Below are 27,128 nucleotides of genomic sequence, written 5' to 3'. Positions count from 1 at the left end.
ACTGTAATATAACAGGTATGTGCATGTTGTGCTTGATTGGAAAGTACTTCTGCACAGGGGAAGAGTGACATCCTCCCCTTCCCATGGGGTGCCCTTCTGGAGGAACCCCCAGCCGTATGTGGGTGTTTTTTTAGAAGCTTGGAGAGCGACCCCTGGGAAGGGGGAGCTGAAGAGTCCCTGTATGTGAGTAGGACCACCTGTGGACTTCTGATCTCTTAGTGAAAAGGCCTCAGTGGTATAAGTTGTATGGCCCTAGTATAAATATTCTGACTTGCTGTCAGATCTTTTACTTGTTCAGTAGACATGTTCTTGAAACCGTTACACTGATTGCATGAAAATATGTAAAATAACACAGCTGTATAGGGTTAGACGTGCTCTGTTAGACTTTAAGGGGGCTGCACCAAACGTTGATTGGCATAATTGTAAGGTGGCAACCTTGTTAAAGCTTTGGGTCTTCTCAGTGCTTGACTGAGCTGTCCAGGGAATCTGCGTACATGGGTTTAAGTTCCATGATGGGAGAGAAAACAGGCTGTAAATACAGATTTTGTGCCTTCAGCATAAGCCAGAGAGCTATCACTCTAGGAGTAGATAAAAGTATGTGTATTTGGAAAACAGTAACTTTCCTGTAGCGGATGAGCATTGTGGTCGCTTGAGTTGTCTTTCCGTTCGCACAACACACTGCAGCCCCTTCCCTGCTACATGGTGAGGATCTCTTGACCCTCACCAGTGGTATTTTGAGAGGTGCAGAAGGCTGCCAAGGGAGGGGAAGCTGAAGTTTGTGTGTTGATGTGCATTTGGATCTCTCCACAGCAAAGTAGCATTCTTTCAGCCATGACAGTGATTGAAATCTACTTGGGGAGCCAATTTAGATCTAATGTTCTTTCACGATACATTTTCTCTTAAATTGAATTTCCTGGTCAGGCTAATCTGATATGGATATAGCAATTCAACCTGTTTTCAGGGTAAAATTGCCTCCCACCAGTTATGACATGTTGTTTATTCCACTGCCATGTTTAGTTTTGGCTGGGTTTTTTTTTCTTTTTTTCTTTCCCCAATTCAACTGCTAATGCATAGTACTGTAAGGTCACTTCTGAAACTAGACTCTGTATGCCAAAGGTTAAATGTCTGTGTATTCCCTGGGATAAATGGCTATGTGCCATAAAATCTTCTCCAAGGGCAGCTAATTATGGAAGTGATAGAAAATGTTACGGGGCTGGGGTTCTTTAATGAGCTCTCCAAACCATTAGATATGTGTGCTTCCTTCTGCCTTGTTCTCTATGTTTTAAAACCTTACATTTGAGCCTGCTCCTTTTTTCTGGATTTGTATTCTTGCTTTATTTAAGTAAAATGTGGGCAACCACTTCTTAAGTAAGCATTTTTGGATAAAGAATTTCTGATTCGTTCTGTGTTGTGAATTTATAGACCATGCTGTATTTACATTACACAGAGAGAGAGATTGTGGAGGGGGGGGAACACAACTGTAGGCCCAGCGGTTACTATACATGGTTTGGTTTTGTGCAGTGGTTTTACTTGGGCCCTGTGGGTCTGCTTTGATGTCTACCTGTAGATTGTTCTTTAGGCTTCTTTGGTAGGTCTGTCCAGCTCTCTGGTCACGATGCGTTGTAGTCTAGATGGTATGAGTTAAATGCCTTGAATGAGGTACAAGTTCTGTGACAGTAGAAACAAGTCCTTACCTTTCCATATTCAGTTGTTCTTCGTCCTAGGCCATAATTTTCTGAAATATGATGCCTTAACAGGGTGAGGGTTGGCAGCCCAAGAAGCATGGTGTTAGGTTAGAGCAGGAGTGTCAAACATACGGCCCGTAGGCTGGATCCAGTTCCTTGAGAGATCTACCCTCCCTGCGAGTTGGCTGAGACAAACCCCCCCCCAGTCCCAATATGGGCTGGCAAGGCATGGCCCAGCCCGACCAAGTTCCATTTATGTCATATCCCACCCTTGTAAGAAATGAGTTCAACACCTCTGGGTTAGAGGATATCCACAGCTATTTTTCTGAGATATCAGAAGCTTGCCAAAATCATATTGTAGAGTTATTACTGCCTGTTTGGTTAGTTACTAGAATTGACCCTGGCTGAACAGTCAAATCCAACACTGTATTGTGAGTAAAGAGATGAGAGACTGTGTGGAAAACCCAGATCTCAGAAGGGAGTCAAGAGGTTAGCAAAGAATGTATAATTGTCTTCATGCTGTCCTTACTCAAGTGTTTTTAATAGAATAAATGTGACTTGTCAGTGTAACAGTGGGAAATGAAACATTGTAAGGAGAGTGTAGAGATAGGATACATTGTTTTAGAATGTGGCATTCATTTGGGATATTAAAATTGTGAACCACCTAATTGAAAATTATACCTCTAACAAGTTAGGGCCAGCCATGGAGAATGCTGTTCTGTACAATTGTCTTAACATGCATGAAAATGTAATATTGGCAAAATGACACACATAACTTGGATCCTCTGCACTCCCACAGCATGGCACTTCAGTGTATCTAAAGTGTTTGTCCTAAAATGTGTTTATAGTCTGCGTGAAGCAACACTCTCTCCAATGGTTTCTTTTCCTCTGTTTTTGTATCGGGATTTCTTGAGGTAGTCAGTAGCACAGGGACAAAATGTGAAAAGTAATCTTCAGGCACCAAAAAGTATGGGAGTTTCTTATTTGGACTGTGTAGCTCCCAGTTAGGACAAATCAGTATTCAAAAACCTGATTTGTACAGCTTGTCACTATCACCATGTGTAAATCCACAAAGAACCCAGTCTTGTGAATGGCTTCAGCCCACTTTTAGTGCCCTGTCACTAGCATTGCTGAAGGTTGTAAATAACATGTTGAATCCATTTATTTTTCTGAGTTGCGCATGGATTAGAAATTCACTGCAGATCTACCAGAATGCTTGTTCTAATTTACCCATTAATGGCATTGCTCCCATCACAGAGCAAGTCATTTAATGATGTTATTTTAAAGCAAAATGATTGGATTTGTTCTCTTTCCTTAAATTAGTTGACAAGGATTAGAGGTTTCAACCTCTTGGTTTACAGTCTCTGCTTCGATCAGGGGTCATTTATATTTTGGGTAGGTAACATCTGATATTAAGATATGATACTTTCCTCTGTGTTTGAAGTTCATAACCATTAGCTGATTACATTTCTCCTGTGATCAATGTTGACCTTAACTCTCCTTTTATGTTCAGTGGCAAAAATCAGATGTAAAATAGAATAATATATGTAGTTTTACATCCAGTCTTAGTAACTGTAAATACTTAGTTAGCAAGTGTTACCAGTGACAACATAGTCAAGCTAAAAAGACATTTTAAAAAATCTAACTTTTCCCATCTCTGCTTTCCATCTTTGTTTTAGACTGAATTGTAGTGTCTGGGTTGTGACCTGTTCTTCCATTCCACTAATGCTGGAGCATTTCTTCCAGCACAAGAAGGCTTGAATTGGCAGAAGAGCCTTTGGTGTTTGTGGAAAACAGTTGAAGGAAATAACCCAGTGTCTTGTAGTTAGTTACATGAGTATTTGAATAGGCATTTCAACTCCTGATTTTTTTTCCAGGCTGAATGGGAAAGTGGGGAATGTTTTGTAAAAGTTATGCATTTCTGAATGGTAGTGTGCATATCTTGTGTTTGGTCTGGGTGTGGATTCCAGTCCTTGCTTTGTTTTCTTCTACTTCAGTTTTGGAACCTACAGGAATTTGTTAAAACCAGTTTTGATGTTGACTTTCTAAATTACATGCATCTAGTATTATGTTTCAACCCTGAATTTCTCCACAGTGCATTTTTATTCAGAAAAATACATGTGGGGTGAAAATGTTTACTAAACATCATTAAATATATAGAAGGGGTATTTCAAGGAAGTATTGGCATGGAGCTCTTTTTAAGCATGTTGTTAAGAGGAGGTCCTACATCCAATGAGAAGGGATATACTAGACTGTGATCAATTGAATGTACTTTTAATGTACTGAAAAAGTAAAATATTGATAAAGTAAAATATTGATACATTTAGGCAAGCCTTTTAAATAAAAACTACTTTTTAAAATACTGAAAACACTGAAATCAAGCCATTAAACATTTAAGGACAACCATCTACAGAACACCGTAGGTGTATTAATGTGTTCATAGAAGTTTTGGTTTGTTATGCAGAAGAATGTCTTTGTCTGGCACTGTTTTCAGTGTTCTTTATACATGCCAAGCTATGCATTCTGGAGAGAAGAGTAGAGAGACGTCAAGGAGCAATCGTCAGCACAGAAGAAGCTATGTAGCATTGATAACTTCAACTGAACATGAACCCAAGACTCAAGAAGGAAGAACTGAAGTGTGAGTGAGCTCAAGAATACCTTGGTGAATCCTGAATGCAGAAATTAGACTTTGAAATGCACTGAAAAGAATCTAGAAATGGAGCGATTCAACCTTCTGTGCTTCTGTTGTGAAGTTAAGAAGCTTATTGTGACTCATTAGTGTTTGGGAAGAAAAATAAAAGGATGAAGAAAGAAATGTTGAGAATGAATACAGAACAATAATCAAGATATACTGGTTGTGGACTGTAACAATAAAGAACTTAAACAGTACAAGGGAAGTGCCAAGTTTTGCAGTAGGAAACTGGAATCAGAGATAAAGTCATTCTCGCGTGGGGACCTTACCCGAGTGAACAGAGAAGCTCAGGACATAGCAGATCCAGAAACCACAGTATGAAAAGACAGTTTCAGTCGGTCAGTTCTTTTTGCTGGGTGGACGCTTACAAATGCTTACAAGTTTTGACACTGGAGATCAACTGGTCACAAAACTAAGGGAATAGACCATCACGACTTCTACAAACTGTATGTTGTTATGGCACCAGGAACACCTTGCAAGGAATAGCAAATGAACTGATAATTGTGAAAAGACTCTAATTAAGCAGAAGAATTTTAATATTGGACATGTGGATGGCGACAGACTACATATGAAACCTGTGAGGCACTTTGAGTTGGTGTGTTAAGGTAAAATATGATTTTTATACTAGAGTGCTGTTGCTAATTCTGGCTAGTTTTGACATTATTGTATTGTGTGTAATGTCCACAGTATTTTACATGCTCACTGAAATTATATTTCTAGCTTACTAATGGTAATATCTAAGACAGAGCAGTTTGTTAAGCTTCAACTCCCAAGCATAAAGGGTATTCCTAAGGCAATGTACGAGTGGAGACAGTGGAAAACTTATAGATTGGACTGCTTAGTATGAGTTTGTAGGTAGTTGTTGGAAGGCAGGATTTGATAAGGAATATATTTGTGTATGACTGATAAACATTTGGAGTCATATGGTAATAAAGTTGATGTGTAGTTTTTTATACAACATTAATGCAAGAGCAAAAGAAACATTTGTATAAAAAATAAAGCAGCATTTAATGATGTGTGGCATGTAGCTCTGTTGAAGTTCCTACTCTTCAGTTCCTCAAAGACTCAAGCTATTTGTTAAAAACAGATTCTGTGTTTTCATAATAAAACTCTGAAATTTGGGGGTGTAGTCATTTATATTTCAATAATCCAGGGCAGAGAGGATGGCAAACCTACATTTAAGGTCTGATGTTTTGCCATAATAGTTGAAGTAACAAATGCATGAAAACTCCATTGGCACTATTTGCTATATATACCAAATTTTATGGCAAATTCTTTGATTTCAAGGCTACAGGTGCACACTCTGATAAGATGGACAAGGTCTTAAGTTGGAAAGGTACAATTCTTATCTAGCTTGGAAGCTCACGGATACACCCTTTTAAGAGCAAACTGCCTTACTATAATGATGTTTTACTTTTATTTTTAAAAGCATTTGCGAGCAATCCCGACCCATACGTCTGCTTGATGGGATAACTTTTCTGAATGACTTATCTTCTGCAGGTCCCAGCAGAGATGGCACTATTGGTGAAGACACTATTCGAGCGTCCCTTATTTCGGCTGTCAGTGATAAGTTGAGATGGCGAATGAAAGAAGAAATGGACCGTGCTCAGGCAGAACTTAATGCCTTGAAGCGCACAGAAGAAGACCTGAAAAAGGGTCACCAAAAGCTTGAGGAGATGGTAACTCGCCTTGACCAGGAAGTGGTAAGTGGAATGAGTGCCTTGTTGAGCGTTTTTTTTTGTTGTTCTTTTTTTGTTTTTCTTTTTTTTTCTTTTTTCTTTTTTTTAAGCTTTCAAATGGTTGGATGTATGATACCCCATGATATCTTGCTTCTTGTCAGATACAACTTTTGTAGAGCTGTGACTGAAAGATTTCCCTTCCTTGTAGTAACTCTTGCAGCACATTCCACTCAAGCATTGGTCAATTGCAAGGACTGGAGAATTTCTTTATCCTTTTTTTCTTATATATGCTTATCAAAATCTTACTCCTAGGGAGTTGGCAGACCCACGGGAACAGCATGGAGGAACTGCAGTCGGGAATAGGAAATTGGTGAAAATCTTGCACTGGCAAAATTGGGTCTAAGATCTGTCACAATAGGATTTTTAAAAAGACAGTGAACACTTATGAAGGTTTTTGGGGACAGTTATGTAAAATGTCCTTTTGCACCAGCTGCTTCTGTTAAATGTTCTGCTGTGGCCATGACTCGAAATGCCCTTGGATCCTAGAAAGAACAGTCAGGTAGCACCAGATGTTTTGCCCTTTCCCTTAGCCCTTCTTTCATATACAACAGTGGATCATTCTCCTGGGTCGTGCATACCTGTATATGAGTAAAATTTTGTGGAAACCCCCCCATCACGTAAATAGAACTGCTCAGGCACAGTTCTGTTACCACAGTTTGTCCCGTATCTCTTTACAAAGTCAGTAAAAGATGAGGATACAAGATGTGGAGGGTAGCTGCAAGATGAAGTGGAAGCCGGAAAGGCTCTCTAGAAGGAAGCTGCAGTAATGAACCCTAATCATAGGATACTAGGAAGTGAAAAAAGAAGGCAAATGCTTTAGTACTAGAGAAACAATGGTGCACTTAAGTCCAAGATTGATCTTGAGGAGAAAAAGAAGCATCCAATTATGCATATATATGGGTAATGAGGTGAATAGTAATTCTCTCAGTATCTATGTAGGAAGATTTTGGAAGATGTATAAGGAGATGGAGTCTGCAGTTAGAAAAGGGGGTCACATTAAGAAGATTATTTTTTAGCTGAGAGTTCCTGAGAAACATCTTAGTCTGACTGCCTAAGTCTGACTCTGCTGGATCAGGCTTAATGATCCACAGTCTGGCATTCTCTTTCCAGTAGTGGCCAATTAGTAGAAAGTTTTGCCTCTCAGTTTTAAAGTGGAGATCTCAGAAGAAAGCAGACAACAGTTCCAGATTTTTGAACAAGTTGTTAGAATGAGAACAGCATTCTTGTACTTGACAATAAAGAGATGATCAGCCATATTAGGAAAGCTTGTCCTGGAAGAATAGATCAAAGGCAGACTAAAGAAAATCTGTGGGGTAAGCATTCAAGTAGTAATAGGTGATTCAGATTGGGAGATGAACCTTAAAGGAGGAGTGGTCCTGAGAGGGTTTGAGCTCAAAAGAGGAGAGCAGGAGATTTTGAAAGTGAGGTTTTAAGGACTTCTCACTTTAAAATTTTGTCAGTGTTTCAAACTGCAGGTAACTGTCATATGTTGTTTATGTAATGAGATCCAATGGTATAATTTTTAGAGTGAAGTTGACAAGAACATTGATCTTCTGAAAAAGAAAGACGAAGAGCTGAGTTCTGCCCTGGAAAAAATGGAAAGCCAGTCAGAAAATAATGACATAGATGAAGTTATTGTTCCTACAGCACCTCTTTATAAGCAGATCTTGAACTTGTATGCCGAGGAAAATGCCATTGAAGACACCATCTTTTACCTGGGTGAAGCATTGAGACGTGGAGTTATTGATCTAGATATCTTTCTAAAGGTAGGTGTGAAATAGTTAAAATAAATACATAAAGGTGTGTGTGTGTGTGTGTGTGTGTAAACTGACCACATTTTTGATTGTGGTTCTTGATGATTTTTGTTGGAAGCAATCATGAGGTACAACTTTTTACTCTGCATAGTTTGTATAGAATTAGAGAAAGGAATCATTTCCAAGAGCATTATTCCCTTCTCCCACACCATAATCACAATTGTATGTTAGAGCCTTACCCACAGTGAACACCAGGAAGGGGCCAACCTATGCATGGGCGACATCTTGGCCTTCTGTTTGCGTCTCACTTTCTGCTTGGTCTCCCCATTTTCTTCCTGGCATCTGTTCTCTTTTGCCCCCACCCCTGACAGCTTTTCTCCTGGTGCCTTTCAGTCTTTGTTTTATGCACTCTAATTCACATGGTTTTGATCTAGATTGATGAGCAAATGTTTTTGTTTTCATGTCCAAAAAGGAAGGCATGTTTTAGACCATAAATTTGATTCCCCCCCCCATCATTAACAGTCCCTGTGCTCCCTTCTTTTCAGATTGTAATCTTGATGATTTTGAGGCTGATGAAACAGTCTGCTTAGAGCATGCAATATGTGATGTGTTTAAAAAATTAGACATGACGTGTGTGTCTGTGTGTGTGTGTTAGGTGCCGTCAAGTTGCTTCTAACTCATGGCAACCCTATGAATGAAAGTCCTCCAAAATGTCCTATCTTTGACAGCCTTGCTCAGGTCTTGCAAATTGAGGGCTGTGGCTTCCTTTATGACATATATATAGTATCCGTTTTTGTAAGATTTTCCCCCTTCCTTTTTGTTTCTTGTCCCTCTTTCATTTAGTCAGGGGCAAACCAGTTGGGGGCTGGTACAGCTAAATAAAGCCAGTTTCTAATGTTTTGTACCATGTCTGGTGACCAGGAAACAAAATTGCAGGGGAGGGCTATGCAGATGGGACTAGCTAAGCTGTTAAAAGGTTTCCACTGAATTCTATGGTACAAAATCAGGATGCAGGCATGGAGTACAGCTGGACTGGGACAAAAAAATCTTATTGCTGGGGCAGGCTTATTAGGAGCCCCTGGAAGTCCTTCCTACCACACACAACCCCTCCTTCATAATGATGGGTATTTTGCTAATAATGTTTCCATTTGCCCTTTTAAAAAGTATTTCTCTCATGTCATCTACTAAAATTGAAATAGCAACGATCAGAGAGGCAAACAGATTTAGGCGCTGCTGCTGAAAATATACTGAGAATGCAGACTCATCTTTGCTTTTAGCAAATTAATGAATTTCAAGCAAGGTGGACTGTTCAGGACATCAGTTGATTGATTTAGAATAGTTGGCATAGGTGTACACTTAGAATTAATGTCAAAAATGATTAAACAGGAAGAAAGGTGAGCAGCTTATTGTTACCTAGACTGGATGGCCCTGGCTAGCCCGATTTCATCAGATCTTGGAAGCTAAGCAGGATTGGTCCTGATGAATACTTGGATGGGAAACTACCAGGGAAATCCAAGGTTGGGGTCAGAGGCAGGCAATGGCAAACCATCTCTGAATGTCTCTTGTCTCCAGAACCCTATGGGGTGGCCATAAGTTGACAGCACTTTCCACCACCACCAGCTTGTTTCCAACACATGCTAACAGCATCTCCCTTCAATGTCCACTATATAACAGTAAGAACAAGTAACTTTTAAAGGGGGCTTAATATGCAAATCCACCTGATCTCGTCAGATCTCAGATGCTAAGCAGGGTCAGCCCTGATTAGTATTTGGGTGGGAGACCACCAAGGAATACCAGGGTTGCTGTGCAGAGAAAGGCACTGGCAAACCACCTCTGTTAGTCTCTTGCCATGAAAACCCCAGAAAGGGATTGCCATAAGTCGGCTGCAACTTGACGGCACTTTACACACGCACAGTATGCAAATAGTAATTTTACATATATTTACCTGAATCTTCAAGTGTAACTTGGCAAAGTGAAGTCCCACTAAAATCATTGGGGTATAAGCCTGCAGTATTTACCCAAACCTACAGTATTTACCCAAAAGAAAGACGAGTGTTCCCTCCAGGTATCATGTCAAGAAGGGGAGAGGATCTTACATTTACACACAAGTTACAAATATGTACCGTACTAAAGCGTTTTGTGTATAACATTGGAGGGGGTGGTCTTCCTTTCAGGTAAACACAATGGATCCGATAGAGCACAAAATTTCCTCTTGAGCGAAGTTAAATGTACTTACTGTATCCCGTCTTGTGCAAGATCTTATGTAACCAATTTCTGGTACTATGTGTGTGTTAAGTGCCGTCAAGTAGCTTCCAACTCATGGTGACACTATGAATCAATGTCCTATTGGTAACAGCCTTGCTCAGGTCTCGCAAAATGAGGAGCATGGCTTCCTTTATAGAGTCAATCAATCTCACGTTGGGTCTTCCTCTTTCCCTGCTGCCTTCAGCTTTTCCTAGCATTATTGTCTTTTCCGGTGAGTGTTGTCTTCTCACAATGTGACCAAAGTACGATAACCTCAGTTTAGTCATTTTAGCTTCTAGGGGAGTTCAGGCTTGATTTGATCTAGAACCCACTTATTTGTCTTTTTGGCAATCCACAGTATCCATAAAACTCTCCTCCAACGTTTCAAATTAATCAACTTTTTTCCAGTCTACTTTGTTCATTGTCCACCTTTTACATCTGTACACAGTAATATGGAATGAATTAACTTGGTTTTGATCACCAGTGACACATCCTTACATTAAGAATATTTTCTAGCTCCTTCATGGCTGCCCTTCCCTGTCTCAATCTCCTCCTGATTTCTTGGCTGCAGTCTCCCTTTTGGTTGATGAGATATCCAAGGAACAGAAAGTCTTGAACAATTTCAATTTCCTCATTGTCAACCTTAAAGTTGAATAACTAATATACAGAACAAAAAGCATTGGATGCCTCACTGGATCTTGCACAAGCGGAACTGCGCTAAGTCCATTTATGTTTCCACTTGTGCGTTGCTGAATCCAAGCAAGGCTCTCTCTTCAAATATATTTGTAGCCAAGTTCTTTTGAAGGATATAACCTGATTTCACAATTTTTGTAGGCTAGCCTGATCTTGTCAGATCTCAGAAGCTAAGCAGGGTCAGCCCTGGTTAGTATTTGGATGGGAGACCACCAAGGAATACCAGGGTTGCTGTGCAGAGGGAGGCACTGGCAAACCACCTCTGTTAGTCTCTTGCCTTGAAAACCCTATAAGGGGTCGCCATAAGTCGGCTGCAACTTGACGGCACTACACACACACACACACACACACAATTCTTAAATAGTCACTACAGTGAAGGAGTCATCCTATCCAGTCCGATTGGATTAAATGAAAGTAATACAACTTTAGTCTCTTGATGCTTGGGATTGAATAATCCTGCATTGTTGATAATGGCCTTGTATTTTTTTCTTCTCAGCATGTTCGCCTCTTGTCTCGCAAGCAGTTTCAGCTGAGGGCACTTATGCAGAAAGCAAGAAAGACTGCAGGACTCAGTGATCTCTACTGACCTTCATGGCTTGGGAAAAAGTGGCATTCAGAAAGTGGTCATATTCTCATTTACTTTACTTTTTAATCAGTAGGTAGCCAGAATAAGTTATTACGTTATTCAATTGTAAGATATTTTGAATGGATAATATATTTTCTTTTTCTTGGTAAGGACTAGCTTTTATTAATGCACTTTCTATTCTCTGTAAACCTTTTGCATTGGTGGTCTGATGGCTGAATAAAAGTTGTGTAACACTTTTTTTCTTGTACTACATACATTTGTGTGAATACTGCTTCTATGCTCTCATGTTTATCCTTAAGAAAATATCAGCTTAAACTAACACATCGTATATTGCAATGACATGGAAACTCAGAGTGAGAAGAGGTTGTCTCAGCAACATCTACTTCTAGAAATCTCATCTGTGTGTTTTTGTATAATGAAAATTAGTAGGAGGCTGGGATAAAATGCTCATTCTTATTCAAAATTGTCTCAAATTGTCCCATGCATCTTCACTAAGTATTATGTCCCATGTCATTCAGCACAACTTGTGTAATGGGACTTAGGATGGCAACTTCAGAGTTGCCCCACCATGTTAAGGTTATGGTGGCAGTGATAAGGTGTCTGGCTTATGGTTATATTTTATTTGGGGATCTTTCCATCTAGCCCCTCTCTCACTTCTAGCCAGTTGAGGGAATCACTGACTGTACAGAGGCAATGCCCAACCTAAATTTAATTTATGACGCAATAGAATATTGATTGAATGTTGTACATGGGAGAGTGAAACTGGAGTGGGACTAACAAGCAGTGTTTCTGCACCCCACTAGATTGGACCTGTGTGCCATACATCTACCTCTGATTCAACAAGTTGAGGTCAAAGCATCCTAACTTTTTTTTTTTAATGATTTGAAAAACTGTTGCTCCAGCTTGTTTTTGTATTAGTAGCAAAGAAAAACTGAAGTATTGGTGCTAATGTACAGAATACCAGATTTTCCTGTGGGGGGTTGGGAGAGAGACTGTACCTTCAAGAGACCATGACATCCAGTGGCCAATAAGTGCCTAAAATGAGACTTCCCTACTGTAATTCAGCTGCTCAGGCAACTTGGCTGCTTCATAGAACCTGTAAGTGCCAACATTTCAGTTTCTTCACAGTTTAAAATAGTACCAGGTATGTGTAAGACAATTTGTCCCATCACTTAATCCTCCTTTCTGGGTGACTTAAATTTGGTCCCTGAATTTAAAACTCTTTGTCCTCCACTTAACATAGCAGCAAAATAGTTATCACCAAGATTGCTATTTTTTCCCCCTAAGATACAGAAAAGCACTCCCAAAAGACCTTTGTGTTCTTGTTCTCAGAGCACTTAAATGGGATTTTAACATAACCATTAGATGATTGTCTGCCAGTTGGAATGAGAGACCCTGTTTTTCCATGTAAACTAATATTCAGGAATGTTCTAGTCTCCCCCCCTCCCCTCCCCCAATGCTATTGGTAGATGGAAATACTGGGCTTTTTTATCTAAATGATTTTTTGGGGGGTATGTGTTTTCCTCAAGCCACTTCTATGCTGGGAAGACTATCAGAAACATTGCACGTACTTTACCACCTCAAAACTAACAGTTTACTTCATCATAAGCTCTCGCCTTTAAATACCTACAGGGTCACAATAAGTCAGCTGCGACTGACATCCCTTTCCAGTTCAGGAGGGCCTGCAGACTAGCAAGTATTATAAAGCAGACTGTGTGAGAATGCTGGGAACGGGTGCATGGCATTGCATGTTCCAGGTTTTGTATGCCAGACTACACTGAAGAAACCCAAAAGCATGAGGTTATTGTTTTATTGTATTTTGAGGGCTGGTACTACAGTTGGACAATTGCAGCAGTTCTTGTTGCATACGGAGGCTTTACTTGATGGTGAAGACACTATTACTGGAGTAGTTGGGAGTACACAAAAATATGGGTCTCTGAAAGTATACACAAAAAGTTAAAGCAGCAGCATTGAAAAAAAATACATGTGGAGCTGCTTGGTAGTGGTGACTTTAATCCTTGGGTCAGCACAGAATACGGGTCAGTATTTGCCAATTTAAGGTTTTGGATACCAGTTACTATTTCTTTGGCTGTGAAAGTAAATTTAGCTGAGGAAAGGCAGAAAGGTTTCATTCGGCAGTGCCGTTTCAGGGTACGCTGGATCTACTTTATATTTCTTCATTATACAAGACTAGGATGTGATCCAGCTCTGGCCACAGATCATGCTTGTTTTCCTAGTGCACGGGAGGTATAGCTCTGTGTTTCTAGACAATGCATCATAAAGGAACTGACATAAGTGAAAGTGCAACACAATCCTGCTAAGACCCATTGACACTAATAAGCAGTGAAGAGAGGACAGCGGGCTTAAAACTGAAGCTCTTTCTGAATTCCCCAGAGTGTATCTGCACTCTTCCTCAGCTTATCTTCCTCTTCACTCTTCAAAGTCATTTTCACCACATCTGTAATGCCTGAATAACCCAGGACACAAGGAACACTTAAGAAGACGTCGTCTTTAATGCCATGCATGCCCTAGGAAGGAGAAACCAAGACTTGGTTAGTCACACAATACTTATCTTTGTGAATAGTAGGTTTCCTTTAATGTAAGGAAACCACTGAGGGTGCAGGTGGTATTACCCAAAGGGTCAAAAATGGTGTTTACTTATGTACTAATCCCTTGGTTTAGCCTAACTAACCGATTCTTCCACAACTGCCTTGGCTTTTAATCTAGTTCTGTAGTAAATACTTGCAACCTGTTACTAAAGAGTACATACTATAGGTAAACCAAGGAATAAGTCACAATTTCAGCTGGACTTCTTGATACTTTGGAAGACTTTCACATCAATTAGTATGTATACTGTCTAGATGTTTGCTTGATGCACAAACTGCACAGAGGGGAAGATGCAAGAAGTCAACTAGTAAGTTTTATTAAACAAACTCAGTTACTGGAGCAGTAGAAAAGAGCAAGAGTCCAGTAGCACCTTAAAGACTAACAAAATTTCTGGCTGCTTTCGTGAGTCACCGCTCACTTCTTCAGCTACCGGGGGCAGTTTATCACCTCAGAATGTATCAATGGAGCTTTCTTAAAGTGGCTGCACTTAGACCTTTGCCTAAATTTATTCAATTCCACTATTATGATTTGGGACAGCATTGGCTTATAGCAGTGATGGCAAACCTTTTAGAGACCGAGTGCCCAAACTGCAACCCAAAACCCACTTATTTATCGCCGCGTGCCAATGCGGCAATTTAATCTGAATACTGAGGTTTTAGTTTAGAACAGGGATGGGGAACCTTTTTTCTGCCAAGGGCCATTTGCATATTTATAACGTCTTTCGGGGGCCATACCGGGCGTAGATCTCCTGGTGTGTGTGTGGGGGGGAAGCTAGGGTTGCCAGGTCCTCTTCACCACTGGCGGGAGGTTTTGGGGGTGAAGCCTGTGGAGGGCGGGGTTTGGGGAGGAAGACTGCACAGCCATAGAGCCCAATGGCCCAAGTAGCCATTTTCTCCAGGGGAACTGACCTCTATTGGCTGGAGATCAGTTGTAATAGCAGATCTCCAGCCACCACCTGGAGGTTGGCAACCTTAGGGGAGGCTATGCAGAGAAGGCTTGGAGGGTGCCTCAGCTCCCCCAGGTCTTCCCCCTCCTCCCAGGTGGGAGGGCAGCCAGCGGTGGGCCCAGGCAACCAAGGTGCCAGGGGGGCGCAGCTTGCAGCCGATCTGCAGGGAAGGAAAGAAGGAAGGACAGAAAGAAGGAAGGAAAGGAGGAAGGAAGGAATAGACAGAAGGAAAGGAGGAAGGAAGGGAAGAAAGAAGGACAGAAGGAAGGAAGGAATGAAGGACAGAAAGAAGTAAGGAAAGAAAGAATGAAGGACAGAAGGAAGCATGGAAAGAAGGAGAGGGAGGGAAAGAGAGAGAGAAAGAGAGAAAGAAAGAAAGAAAAAGGAGAGAGAAAAAGAGGGGGGGAAAGACAGAAAAAGAGGAGAGAAAGAATAGGAGAGTGACAGAAAAAGGAAGGAGAAAAGCCTTCACACACACACACAGCCGGCTCCCTGCGACCGGGCTTCAGCCTTCCCACCTCTCCCCCCCCCCCCCAAGTCCACAAAAGTCCTCCACCTGATCGGCTCCCACGCGCATGTTCCGCCCCCGGGAGGGAGCGACTGGCTTTTTCTTCTTCTTCTTACCCCCTCCCTCTTTCCCTCCTTCCCTCCGCGGCAGGAGAGAGAGGTTTCAACCGCTGTGCTGCGCGGCATGCAGGGACGCTTCGCCTTCCCGGCTTGGGGGAAGCGTCTTCCCGCCTCCCGCCTCCTCTTGCCAATGGCAAGAGGGACGCTTAAAGGGGCCGCAGCGTTCCTGCACGCTGCGGCTTCAGAGAGGGCCGTGCTGCGCTGCGTTTCTCTGGCAGCTGCAGCGGAGCCCAGGCTGGGCCAGGAGCCTTCTTACTCCTCCTCCCAGAGGCTCCGGGGGCTGCTTGGGCGCAAGTCCCACCGGCCGCCACCGCAGCACGCCCCCCCCCCCCCCACCGCACGGGCCGCTCCCGCTCCCCGGCACCGCTTTGCAGGCCGCTTGGCTGGGCTGCGCGCTGGGCAGAACCGGGGCGGCGGCTCCTCTTGGCCGAGCGGGGGAGGCGCCGCAGGTGGCGGCCCGGCCCTCCGGGGCCTTTTGCAGAGGGCGGGCGGGCAGGCGGACCCTGAGGGCGACCGCTCCCGGCTCGCCCGCAGTCCCCGCCCCCGTTCTGAAGCGCCTCCCAGTCCGACCTCGGGAGTGAGGAGCCAATCCAGAGTCGCTACGGACCGCCCGTGGCGCGGGGCCAGGCAAAGCCGCGCCTCGACCCCTCGCCTCCAGCTGGGGAAGGGAAGAGGAAGGAAGGCTGCTTCCCCGGGGGCTGAGTAGAGGTGGCCGGGCGCGTGCCGGCCGAGAGGGCTACGCGTGCCAGAGTCGGCACGCGTGCCATCGGTTCACCAACACGGGCTTATAGCTTCTAAAACTTGAACTGCAAAATTAGAGCCTCCCTCACAAGCTAGCTGGTAAGAGATGGAAAATTGCCGAACTGGCTAGAATTACAGACCTTGTTCAATTAAAAACTTAATATAATTTTATGAAGACTTAACCTTCTTGGATGCCTTTTATTAAATCCATGGTTGTAATAATTTGGACATAAAGGTGTACTGTCATATTTGGCCATTCGTATTGCATACTCTTTGATGTATTATAAGTGACGCTGATACACTGACTGTATTTTTAAACATAATAAATAATTACGCCAAGTAGCTGATAGCTGCACCTACTCCTAACTGTTGTGGCTAAATTCCAACATTAACTGCTGGACAGGACTTCTAATTGAGTGCTTTAGCAACCTATTTTTTACCTTCACCATTGTTGAGATTGGGTGTACTCTTCTTAAATTCTTCATAATGGTTTCAGCTAGATCTGCCACAGAAAGACCAATTGCCCAAGATGTGTATCCCTTCAGCTTGATAACCTCATAAGCGCTACAGAGAAAATGGGTTAGAGTTGGTCAGCACTTCTGGTCACTTAAAAAAATACATTTTTTTGCTAAGTAACACATATGGCTGTACTCCAATCTCTGCTTGAGGTTCTTGGTTGTCTGCAGCTTCATATGATATCTACAGCAGAACTTAGGGGTTGGGCTATTAGTTTCCATTCTTTAACAAACCAAATCCCGAATGTCTTCATTTGTAAGATGAGTTTATCACAGGAAATGTCTGTATATAACAGTTACTTGTTCAGTTGGTTGTTATATAACTTTTTTACATGTCTCATGTCCAGATTTTGGTTTATACACGGTATCAACATGCACATTCTAAAAGTCCAACACTCCCAACTTGGGCAATGTTCAAAAATACAGTTCTGAGAGTGACATTTTATGTATTGGTGACAATTATGGCTGGAGCATTCTAAATTTCAACTTAATTCCAGCTCTGCCTTTTCTTTTTTCTTTTTTTGAGCAAACATTGTATTTACCTGTCTACCACTTGTTTGTGGACCTCTTTCCAGTTTTCTTTGTCTCCATCAGTTCCCATGTCAGGATGTAAAGCTTTCAGGGAGACACCAGCAACATTCACACCACTCCAGACAGGCACTGATTAAAATAAAACACAGCTCTTATTTGTAAGGAATGGTGTTTCACTGTTAATACAGTGTACTGCATATCTGCAAACTACTAAGGAAGTGGCTGCCACCTTTCCTCAACGAGGACCTAAGCAAAGCAACCCCCACATTCAACTTCCTATCACAGGAACTTAGCCAGACATGCCATGTATTTCTTTGTTTTGCCACCAATTCTCCAGGGTTTCAATGTGGTGTATTCATCTATGGCTGTAAATACAGCTGACTTTGTTTTGCATAATATGTTCAATGGTCCTTATTATGGAAGCAAGACTGAGCATGCAGTATACTGGAGGTGGCTATTCCTATTTATATCGCAGGTTATAGGTATCCTTTGGCTTAAGGAGTATATGCTGCATAATTTGTTGATTGAATAATTGCTGTTCTCCTCAAACAAGTTACACAGTTTAAGTACTTTATCTGCCATCATAGTCACTATGGTTTGGGACCTGGATTTGCTATTGTGAGATGCATAACAGTCCCCATTCACACATGATTTAAAATATTCATTTACCACTTTTCCAATTCACTCAAATAGTAACATAGGCTCTTAAAAGAAGTATGCAGTTGTGTATACAATAAGGAGTAAGGGGTGCACAGTTTTCAGGAGAGTAGCAGACATGACATAATTGTAGTGGAATGAATGGTGGGGGTGTCCAAGATGACTTTATACATCAAGTATTATGTAATGCATACATAATTACATTAAGGTGTAATTATGAGGCAGGATATTTAATATTGAAACTTTCCTATGCATGTACATAAGTTTTCTTAAAGCTGCTCTAAAAACGAAGTCCTGTAACTTTTTGTTACTGCAGCTTGTTGAGAGCAAGAATATCCCATGTAATTATTGCAGTTTCTAGCTATATACAGAAAGTAGTTCAAAAATTGGACACAATTTAGCAGTTACATTTCATGCAATTTTGCCCTCTCTGTAAGGAAGTGCCCGGTCTCTGAGTTTTATTTCTCGTTGCATATGTGTGTGCAGAGACAGTTGCCAGCAACTCTGACTAAACTGACTTTGCACTTTAGCTCCTAAATATAGAATGGTAAGAAGGGCAAGACAGATGCCTTTTAAAAAAGCTTCTTCAAAGAACTCGAGATTGCCTCAATAGTCTCTTATGTGAAGGACTTTACCCAGCACTCTCCTGTTAAGAGTAAAGGGTAGAATTGGGCTACTTGGATTACAGACCTGACCTTTTCTGAACAAGTCTGCCCAAGTCAAATATAGACCATCTAGTGTTACTTCATGAGGATAGATTATGTTCCTAACTTTACACTGAGGGAGTGGTGGGGAACGCTCTCTTGGTCTGCCCAGGATAGGGCTGATACTCAGGGAGAACTGATAAGTTGACAGCAGACAGACCCCATCTATGTACATCTCTTCCTCCCTCCCCGATTCCCCAAACTGTTATCTTTCCCTTCATCCAAGGAACTCAGGGTAGCCCACATGTTTCTCGGTTCCTCCTTTCTTCCCTATCGCAAGATCTTTGGTTATATCACACAGTATGCAAATATACACGTCAGACAGTGTTTCCCTGCTCTCTTCCAACTTCCTGAGTACTGATGGGGGTCTTAGAAGGTAACATCATACCAGTGATACCCATGGGGGAAGAATAACAAATGAATCCCATGTGAGAGGGGTCAATATTGCAAGACAAGTTCTCCAGCACGCTTATCTATTCTACACTAGAACTATTAACGCATATTTAATGTTTTCATAGAAAAAGCACTTTGTGTAACAAGGAAAGTTCTGTGCTTACCACTGGAGTCTCCATGCTCTCCAACAATCCAGCCATGGCAGCTAAGAGGGTGGATATTCAGCCTCTCACCCATGAGGTGGCGGAAACGGGCAGAGTCCAGATTACAACCACTTCCAATAACGCGATGCTTAGGAAAGCCGCTGATCTTCCAGGCCACGTAGGTCAGAATATCCACTGTCAATAAAGGGGCTAGTTGGTTAGAAATAGTTGTCCTATACATAATTAATAAAAATCATGAGATATGGGCAATTATTGAGAATAACAACTTGTTGATTCTCAATAGGTTGGGAATCCTATGGTGTTTAAGCCATGCACCCTAATCCACCATTTCACAGGGAGGAAAAATTTAGGGGTGGCGAATGTTGTGCCCAAAGAAAGGAAATGAGAGATTAATACAGTGTTTCAGGCTTGTCTTGATGCCTGTGCTCATAAGAGTATTTTACAAAACACTCTGGGGTATGCATGGTCTTGCTTTGAATGCAGGTAAGAGAGCAAGTTTGCAAGAATTAAATGATACTCCCAAATAAGTGTCACAGTATTGCTGCCTTAGATGCACAACTGAGCATGCAATCACATTTGTACACAAACTACATTGGGGAAAGTATCCTTAAGTAAACACTAACAAGGCACCTATTCAAGTAGGAAATGTAGACCTTTTCTACAGCTATTTAGATTGCACCCTACTGATGTAATATGAAATAATAAATCCCACTATACCAAGTTTAGTAATGGTTAGTACAAGATATAATGCTAATGCATTCCTTTTCACATCCTCTTGGGAACTAACTCCCTTGAGTTACCCAGAATTAAGGGAAATGTGGGCACTGACCTTAATCATGGCTAAAGCTAACCAGAGTTCCAATTAGCTATAATTTAAGCCCATTAAACTGCTGCTGTAGATCCTAATTAAAAGGAGCCTTGACGAACTGTAATTTGGGTTTTAAGTTGGTTCTACACTCTGTTAAAGATGGTTGAAATTGGGAAAGGAAAACTGCTCCCAAGGGGAGCCAGGATGGGGGGGAACAGAGGGTGCGCTACAAGGCTGAGGTCCCATCTCTTGAGCGAAGAAGCCATCACTGCAAGAACATGGCAATTGTAGGTTGAAATAAATTCTGTGGTTTGTAGCGGCCCCCCCCCCAAAAAAGACTACAAATGGTAGGAAATGAATACATTCTTTTTCATCACCACGGAAACACTGTTCTCTTTGGTTTCCTTTGTGGGAGCATGCACTCCTTGCTTGCGAAGCATAAGAGAGAGTTCTTTAGTAGTCGAGACATGACCAACCTGGATTGGAAACCACAAGCAGCTTGCAGTCAGGGCTGTACTTGACAACATTAGGAATGATGAATTTGAAGATGTTGACGTTGCGCTGCACCAGGTTCAGGCGAGATTCGCCTTCCTGTTGGCGGGCTCCAGCAGTGATGATAACCAGTTTAGAGTGTGCAGTTACAGCATAGTCTGCCAAAACAAAGGTTATCAAAATTGCATTTGTTGAAAATTCATTTTATGCTGCAGTTCTATTCAAGATGACGCATCGTGGGAAATGAGACAGGAAGGGGGAGATCCTGAGGGTCATCAGGACAGAATGACAAGCATGAGGGTTGGTCACCGGAGGATTATGAGCTGTGCACAGGGTAGAAAAGAGTGCTCCAGTGACTCTTAAATCCTGTATTGATCTCCACTCCCCTATTTCATTTTAGCTTGTCGTAGGAACTGCCTACATGTTTCTATCAATTACAGAGGAACCAGAAACTTGTTCTTGTAAAAAAGCCAACTAAAGATTCCCATCGTTCCTAGAAGTTCTTCGTTTCCATGTTAAACAGTTATTTTTCACAACTTTCCATCTCAGCCATGCCAGTATGAAAAGGGCATTTTGGAAAGCAACAGTAAAACGACTGCTCACGTTTTGTCAGACTATTATTTTAATTCCTAAAAAACCCTTCTACATGGAAACAGAGGAGCAACTATGTCTGACCATTTTTGAGCGCTTTGCCTAACGATCGCTTGTCATGATCTGGAACCCTACTGCTACTTCTCTCTCAAAAAGGGCTAAAAGCAAAATTACACATAAGCACACATAAAGATAGACACAACTCAATAGACAGCTGAACCACAACTCGCAGCTCTCTGGTTTGGTATCGATGTCCTTTCAGCCTGGCAGTTTAGGAGACCCAGGGGGGGAAAGCAGTCACTCAGTGCTATTTTAGAGTATTGTCAGCTAAAGCGTTACCACAGATGAGGATCACAGTCAGGGAATAAGAGAATTCTGGTCAGCCAGCTCTGGGACAGCAATTATTGCCAGAGAAACAATGGCTTGGATCCCATATCTCATTTCTGCTTGCATTTCCTTTTTCTGTTGCAAAGGCAACTGCAGAGGATGTGTGTTAGGCACCAGGAACTTCTACTCATGTAACGCCAATGCCTTCCAATGAGCTGCGAAGAGCCTAGCGTGAGAGGGAAGGGCTCTGATGCAATGGACAGCCACTGTTAACGGATGAAAGCGGTGTCAGTGGAAACGAGATACAAGACCCAGGTCAATGAAGTCCTCTGTATTACAACTCAACAGTGCTGAACGAGAGCTAGTGTGGTATAGTGGTTACGAGTGGTGGTTTGGAGCTGATCTGGAGAACTGGGTTTGATTCCCCGCTCCTCCACATGAGCGGCGGAGGCTAATCTGGTGAACTGGACTGGTTTCCCCACTCCTACACACGAAGCCAGCTGGGTGACCTTGGGCTAGTCACAGCTCAGTTAGAGCTCTCTCAGCCCCACCTACCTCACAGGGTGTCTGTTGTGGGGAGGGGAAAGTGATTGTAAGCTGGTTTGATTCTCCCTTAAGTGGTAGAGAAAGCTGGCATATAAAAACCAACTCTTCTTCTGTTGATGCGTGTTCAATTGGCTTTGTATCTCTATGCCTAAAGCTGCTGCCAAATTTTATTTTGTGGGCCACCAGACTGTCCCTGCGCTACAAAAAAACAGTTGCCACACTGCGAATAGTGTTTTCTTCACCTGCCTCACTGGGAGAGATATTGGCTCATTCATCACCTTCAAAGGATTTTTTTAAAAGCACTCTTTCAAACAAATTTTAAACATCCATCCACTCATCTCTACCCACTCCATCCCCTTAGACTAAATGAGGATGCTCTCCTTAAAGTGCACCTGCTGTACACCATCAGAGCAGGGGTCCCATCAGAGAAAGTCTCCACTGGAGTTTCAAGGTCCCCAATCCCTTGAAATCCTGTTTACCCATTCAACTGTTCACCTAATACACAGTTTGATGTCTACACATCCTTAGAAGCGTGGCATATAACAGAAGGTGAGACACGGGAGCCATGTTCTAGTATATAAAGAATAAATAACTTTACAGGAAGCTTTATTATACTGTGTGTGTGCTAAGTGCAGTCAAGTTGCTTCCGACATATGGCGACTTTATGAACCAATGTCTTCCGAAGTGTCCTATCCTTAACTGCCTTGTTCAGATCTTGCAAACTGAGGGCCGTGGCTTCCTTTATAGTCAATCCATCTCTTGTTGGGTCTTCCTCTTTTCCTACTGCCTTCAACTTTTCCTAGCATGATTGTCTTTTCAAGTGACTCTTGTCTTCTCAATGTGTCCAAAGTACGACAGCCTCAGTTTAGTCATTTTAGCTTCTAGGGTCAGTTCAGGCTTGATTTGATCTAAAACTTAACAGATTTGTTTTTTTTGGCGGTCCAGGGTATCTGTAACACTCTCCTCCAACACCACATTTCAAAGGAATCTACTTTCTTCCTATCAGCTTTCTTCATTATACTAGAAGGCCTTTTATGTATTTTTCTACTGTGCATTATGACGCTATTATATTATTAGGATGTGTACTAGATTACAATTCTATGTCTGACCGCTGAGGAAGGCCTTTTTTAGGCCGAAACGTGTTTGGTCCTTATTGGGTCCTACTTTGGTCACTGTAAGATTTTACATCAAAAGTGTATGAGTTTGCATGTATTTACTGACTGAAAGATTTGCCTATGTTATAGGCCTTATGTTTTTAACTTTACTGTGCCCCTTATTAAAATTTATATACTTATAATTTTAGTATTTTCTAGCTCAACCTCTTCGGTTTGGACAGTTCATACAAGTATCACCACCACCATCCAGAACACAATCAGCTCAGGACTGTGACACTTCGTCTTCATCACAGAAATACATAACTGATATAAACAGCACTTCCACCCAACCCCAGCCGCAAGTTCAGCACCCCTGGAAGCAACTGTATGGTAGCCACTGCATGCATCAACTGGCCCAGAATCTTCCTAAATTTTAGAAACAACACTAGGACCTTTCCCACTTAGAATTATGGAGTTAATTCTTAGTACCCGGAGTTAAAAGGAAACCAGATTTTGTTGCCTCAAGGCTGGATGCTATAAATGGCACATAGAAAGCAGTCGTGGACACCTATCTATCCCACCACTCTCTTTTTTCAACAGCCCTGCAAAGGCATCCCAAAAGCTGGTGTTGGGTGGGCATGGAAGCTTATGGACAAAATACCACAGGGTACGGAAGGGGGTGTGCTGCTGTGAGGAGTGGGTATTGAGCAAAACTGCTCCCACCAATGGAACATCTTGTTTCAACTAGTGGGAGGCCATGAAGGGACAATTTCACCTGATTGCCCCACCTCGCTGTAAACCCCATGGGGCACTCATGACCTCCAGCAACTGCTTTTCAAAGGTCTGTTTAGCATTTTCAAAAGGGTAACCTTTGCCAGAGACGATCTTTGGCGTCCTGAGGAAGAGGCTGCCATGTTGAAGATCCAGCATCTCTCCCCTCAGCTTGTCCTCAATGACATCAACAAGTGCAAGTTCATCAGCCAAATCCTACAAAAGGCAAGAGTTAGAGAAAGTCACCCCAAAGACAGGTTAAAGGCAGATTTCCCTGACATTAATTTTTAGGGTTACACGCTACAACAGGCATGGGCAACTTGAAAAACAGCTCATAAGGCTGGCAGGAGCTTGATAAAGTTCCTGATTTTGCTGTAGCAGGCAGCAACAAAATCTAGTTACCTCTTGACCCCCCGGGTGGCTGTGTCCTACTTACAGAGGCAACTTGTGCCAGACAGCTTTGGGGCATGCAGCCAGCCTTGACTGGCATGAAAGTATTACTGGTGATGAAGTTCTAATCACCCAATCCGGACAATTCTAGTGAAGTAACATTGGCATTAATGTCACCTAGACAAAACTGAGAACAGATGAAGACGTCTCTAAGTGAGCTTCACAAAACTGATGATTGTCTTATCATGAAAAACACCAATAGCAAGACGGATCCTACAAATTAAAAACACAAGTTGACCAATCTGATTTCTCCCCTTCCCTCTAATTTCTGTAACCCTAAAAGGAGGAGCCCTGTGGCGCAGAGTGTTAAGCTGCAGTACTGCAGTCAAAAGCTCTGCTCACGACCTGAGTTCGATCCCGACCGAAGTCGGTTTCAGGTAGCCGGCTCAAGGTTGACTCAGCCTTCCATCCTTCTGAGGTCGGTGAAATGAGTACCCAGCTTGCTGGGGGTAAAGGGAAGATGACTGGGGAAGGCACTGGCAAACCACCCCACAAAACAAAAGTCTGCCTTGGAAACGTTGGGATGTGACATCACCCCATGGGTCAGGAATGACCCGGTGCTTGCACAGGGGACCTTTACCTACCTTTTTAAAAGGCTTCTACAGAACTGGGAACAGAACAAGATGTGAGGCTACTCCAAGAAGAGGAGTCAGGAAAAATCCCCCATCTCTCCTCCCTTATGTACAAGTGCAGACAGCAACTGATATGCAGCATAGCAGTTTGAACTTGCCCAACACTTAGTCCAGTTGCTCTGACCACTGTTGAAAGTGTACTTGAGTTTACAATCATAATGGGAGTGCCAGAATAACACAATCATAACAAGAAACTGACACCACAACATTTGGAAGTTGTACTTCTAGCAAAAAGAGAAATTGAAGTAATCATCATGCACTTACCCATTTCAGCCAATATGGGCCATGAGCATAATGGGTAATGTACAGGCAGCTCACACACATGTACTCTGTCATTTCTCAACACATGGCTACTCAACAGTTGAGAGAATTGTGTCCAGTGATTGTACTTGCACTGACATCAAGATATATGGAAAGCTGTATATGGGATACATTTTTGTTTGTATTTACAGAGTCTGTATTCCCCATTTTTTTTTAAAAGAACTGTGACGTAGAAGTACTCCGATTGGCTGCTAGTCTACATCATTTCAACAAACAGTCTACAGGTGCAATTCCAAGTTTATTTCCATGGCCAACATTTTGTCACAAAGCAAAAAAAAAAATAATTAAATGCCACCCACCTTCATCAAAATGCTTATGGCACAAGCCATGCCAACTGCACCAACCCCAACCACAGTGATCTTGTTGTGGGCGTGGGGCTGCTCATCTTTGTGAACATTTTCAATCAGCTTTTCCTTGAGAGACATTCTGTAGCACTGCAAAAAAAATATCAGATTTTAGCATTATAATATGTTAGTATAGAATGTTTCTAGTATGGATCCCAAACCCAAGATTTCTGATCTGTCCCCCCAGCTCTTACCGAACACACACAAAACAAAGTTCCTTGGGGAGGGGCCGGGGCTCAGTGGTAGAGCACCTGCTTGGCATGCAGAAGGTCCCAAGTTCAATCCCCAGCATCTCCAGTTAAAAGGACTAGGCAAGTAGGTGATGTGAAAGACCTCTGTCTGAGACCCTGGAGAGCCGCTGCCGGTCTGGGTAGACAATACTGACTTTGATGGTCAAGGGTCTGATTCAGTAGAAGGCAGCTTCATGTGTTTATGAGTGTTATACAAAGTGCACTTTTTTTTGCTGTCAAGGCATGAGACCTTCAGAGGTGGTTTGCCATTGCCTGCCTCTGCATCATTACCCTGGTATTCCTTGGAGGTCTCCCATCCAAATACTATAACAGCCTATTTTGGGTTGAATAGATTTCTCAAACCTCCCCTCTGGAGTCCTAATCCTGCAAGAAGCTAATCATTCTTGCATGCATTTTCAAAAGAGCACCAGCAGGGGGCAGTAACACTGGCTACTGATTCCAGGCCTGTCCTTCCATAGTCACAGCCAGGCCATGCTGATAATACTCCCTTAGTGTCTCAATCAAGTGACTCAACCAGCATCCCCCCCTCCATGAGATATCATCAGTCTTTATAGACTCCAAAGGCCTTTTATGGCCACGTTTACAGGGAAGTGCTTTTGCAAACAGCTGAACACACAGGGGGTTACCGCACTTTGTATTCCCAGCGATGTATTAAGAGTTTGAAAATGTTATAAAAAACATTGCTTTAAAAGGGATTTTGGATACCACGGCTTATAAATGGTTGGAAGACGTCTTCACAGCTAAAGGGGCCAAACAAAGTGCGAACAGCATTTTTTATAACGTTTCCAAACTCTTAATACATCGGTGGGGATACATAGAAAGTGCGAACAGTATTTTTTTATAACGTTTCCAAACTCTTAATGCATCGCTGGGAATACAAGTGTGGCAACCCCCACAATTTATATCTGGTAAAGTTTTAGACGGTGTGCCACATCCGTGGGACTGAAAGAGAGGAAGGCTGTACGCAGGGAGATGTACAACCCGGTAGGGGAAGGGGGGAAATCTGGTTGACCATAAGGAGTAATCATCAGTGGGCAAGGTGGGGGAATCACGAAACGTTCCCACACAGGAAAAAAAGAGTAGCTAGCATAATTCAAGGCATGGTATTGGCAAATCCATCACTGACACACTTGGCCACGGTTGGGACAAACACATCCTAGTGCTACAGTACTTTGCACTATTGATTTGCAAGACCAATCCTGCGTGCTATTGAATTCTGGGAC

At 42.4% G+C, this 27,128-nt stretch overlaps 2 protein-coding genes across 2 annotated transcripts in view; one reads left to right on the top strand and one right to left on the bottom strand.

Annotated features, from left to right (window-relative positions):
• The window catches only part of TSG101 (tumor susceptibility 101), a 32,323-nt gene extending 20,694 nt beyond the window's left edge, over positions 1-11,629 (top strand). The window contains exons 8-10 of the mRNA XM_056851631.1: positions 5,878-6,080; positions 7,643-7,882; positions 11,304-11,629. Coding sequence (XP_056707609.1) covers positions 5,878-6,080; positions 7,643-7,882; positions 11,304-11,393 — 533 coding nt within the window. The 3' untranslated portion in view covers positions 11,394-11,629. The remainder of the gene's footprint in view (positions 1-5,877; positions 6,081-7,642; positions 7,883-11,303) is intronic.
• Positions 11,630-13,689: 2,060 nt separating this feature from the next.
• Positions 13,690-25,742, bottom strand: LDHA (lactate dehydrogenase A). Its single transcript, XM_056851633.1, has 7 exons — positions 25,610-25,742; positions 24,006-24,123; positions 20,563-20,736; positions 19,279-19,452; positions 17,372-17,489; positions 16,755-16,878; positions 13,690-13,921 (listed from the first exon to the last, which is right to left on the bottom strand). Exons 1-7 carry the CDS (start codon positions 25,733-25,735, stop codon positions 13,757-13,759), a joined length of 999 nt encoding a protein of 332 aa, XP_056707611.1. The 5' UTR covers positions 25,736-25,742; the 3' UTR covers positions 13,690-13,756.
• Positions 25,743-27,128: the final 1,386 nt, after the last annotated feature.

Source organism: Euleptes europaea, chromosome 6 (assembly GCF_029931775.1).
Source record: "Euleptes europaea isolate rEulEur1 chromosome 6, rEulEur1.hap1, whole genome shotgun sequence".
Classification (NCBI taxonomy): Eukaryota; Metazoa; Chordata; class Lepidosauria; order Squamata; family Sphaerodactylidae; genus Euleptes; species Euleptes europaea.
This window is presented reverse-complemented; position numbering and strand designations above follow the sequence as displayed.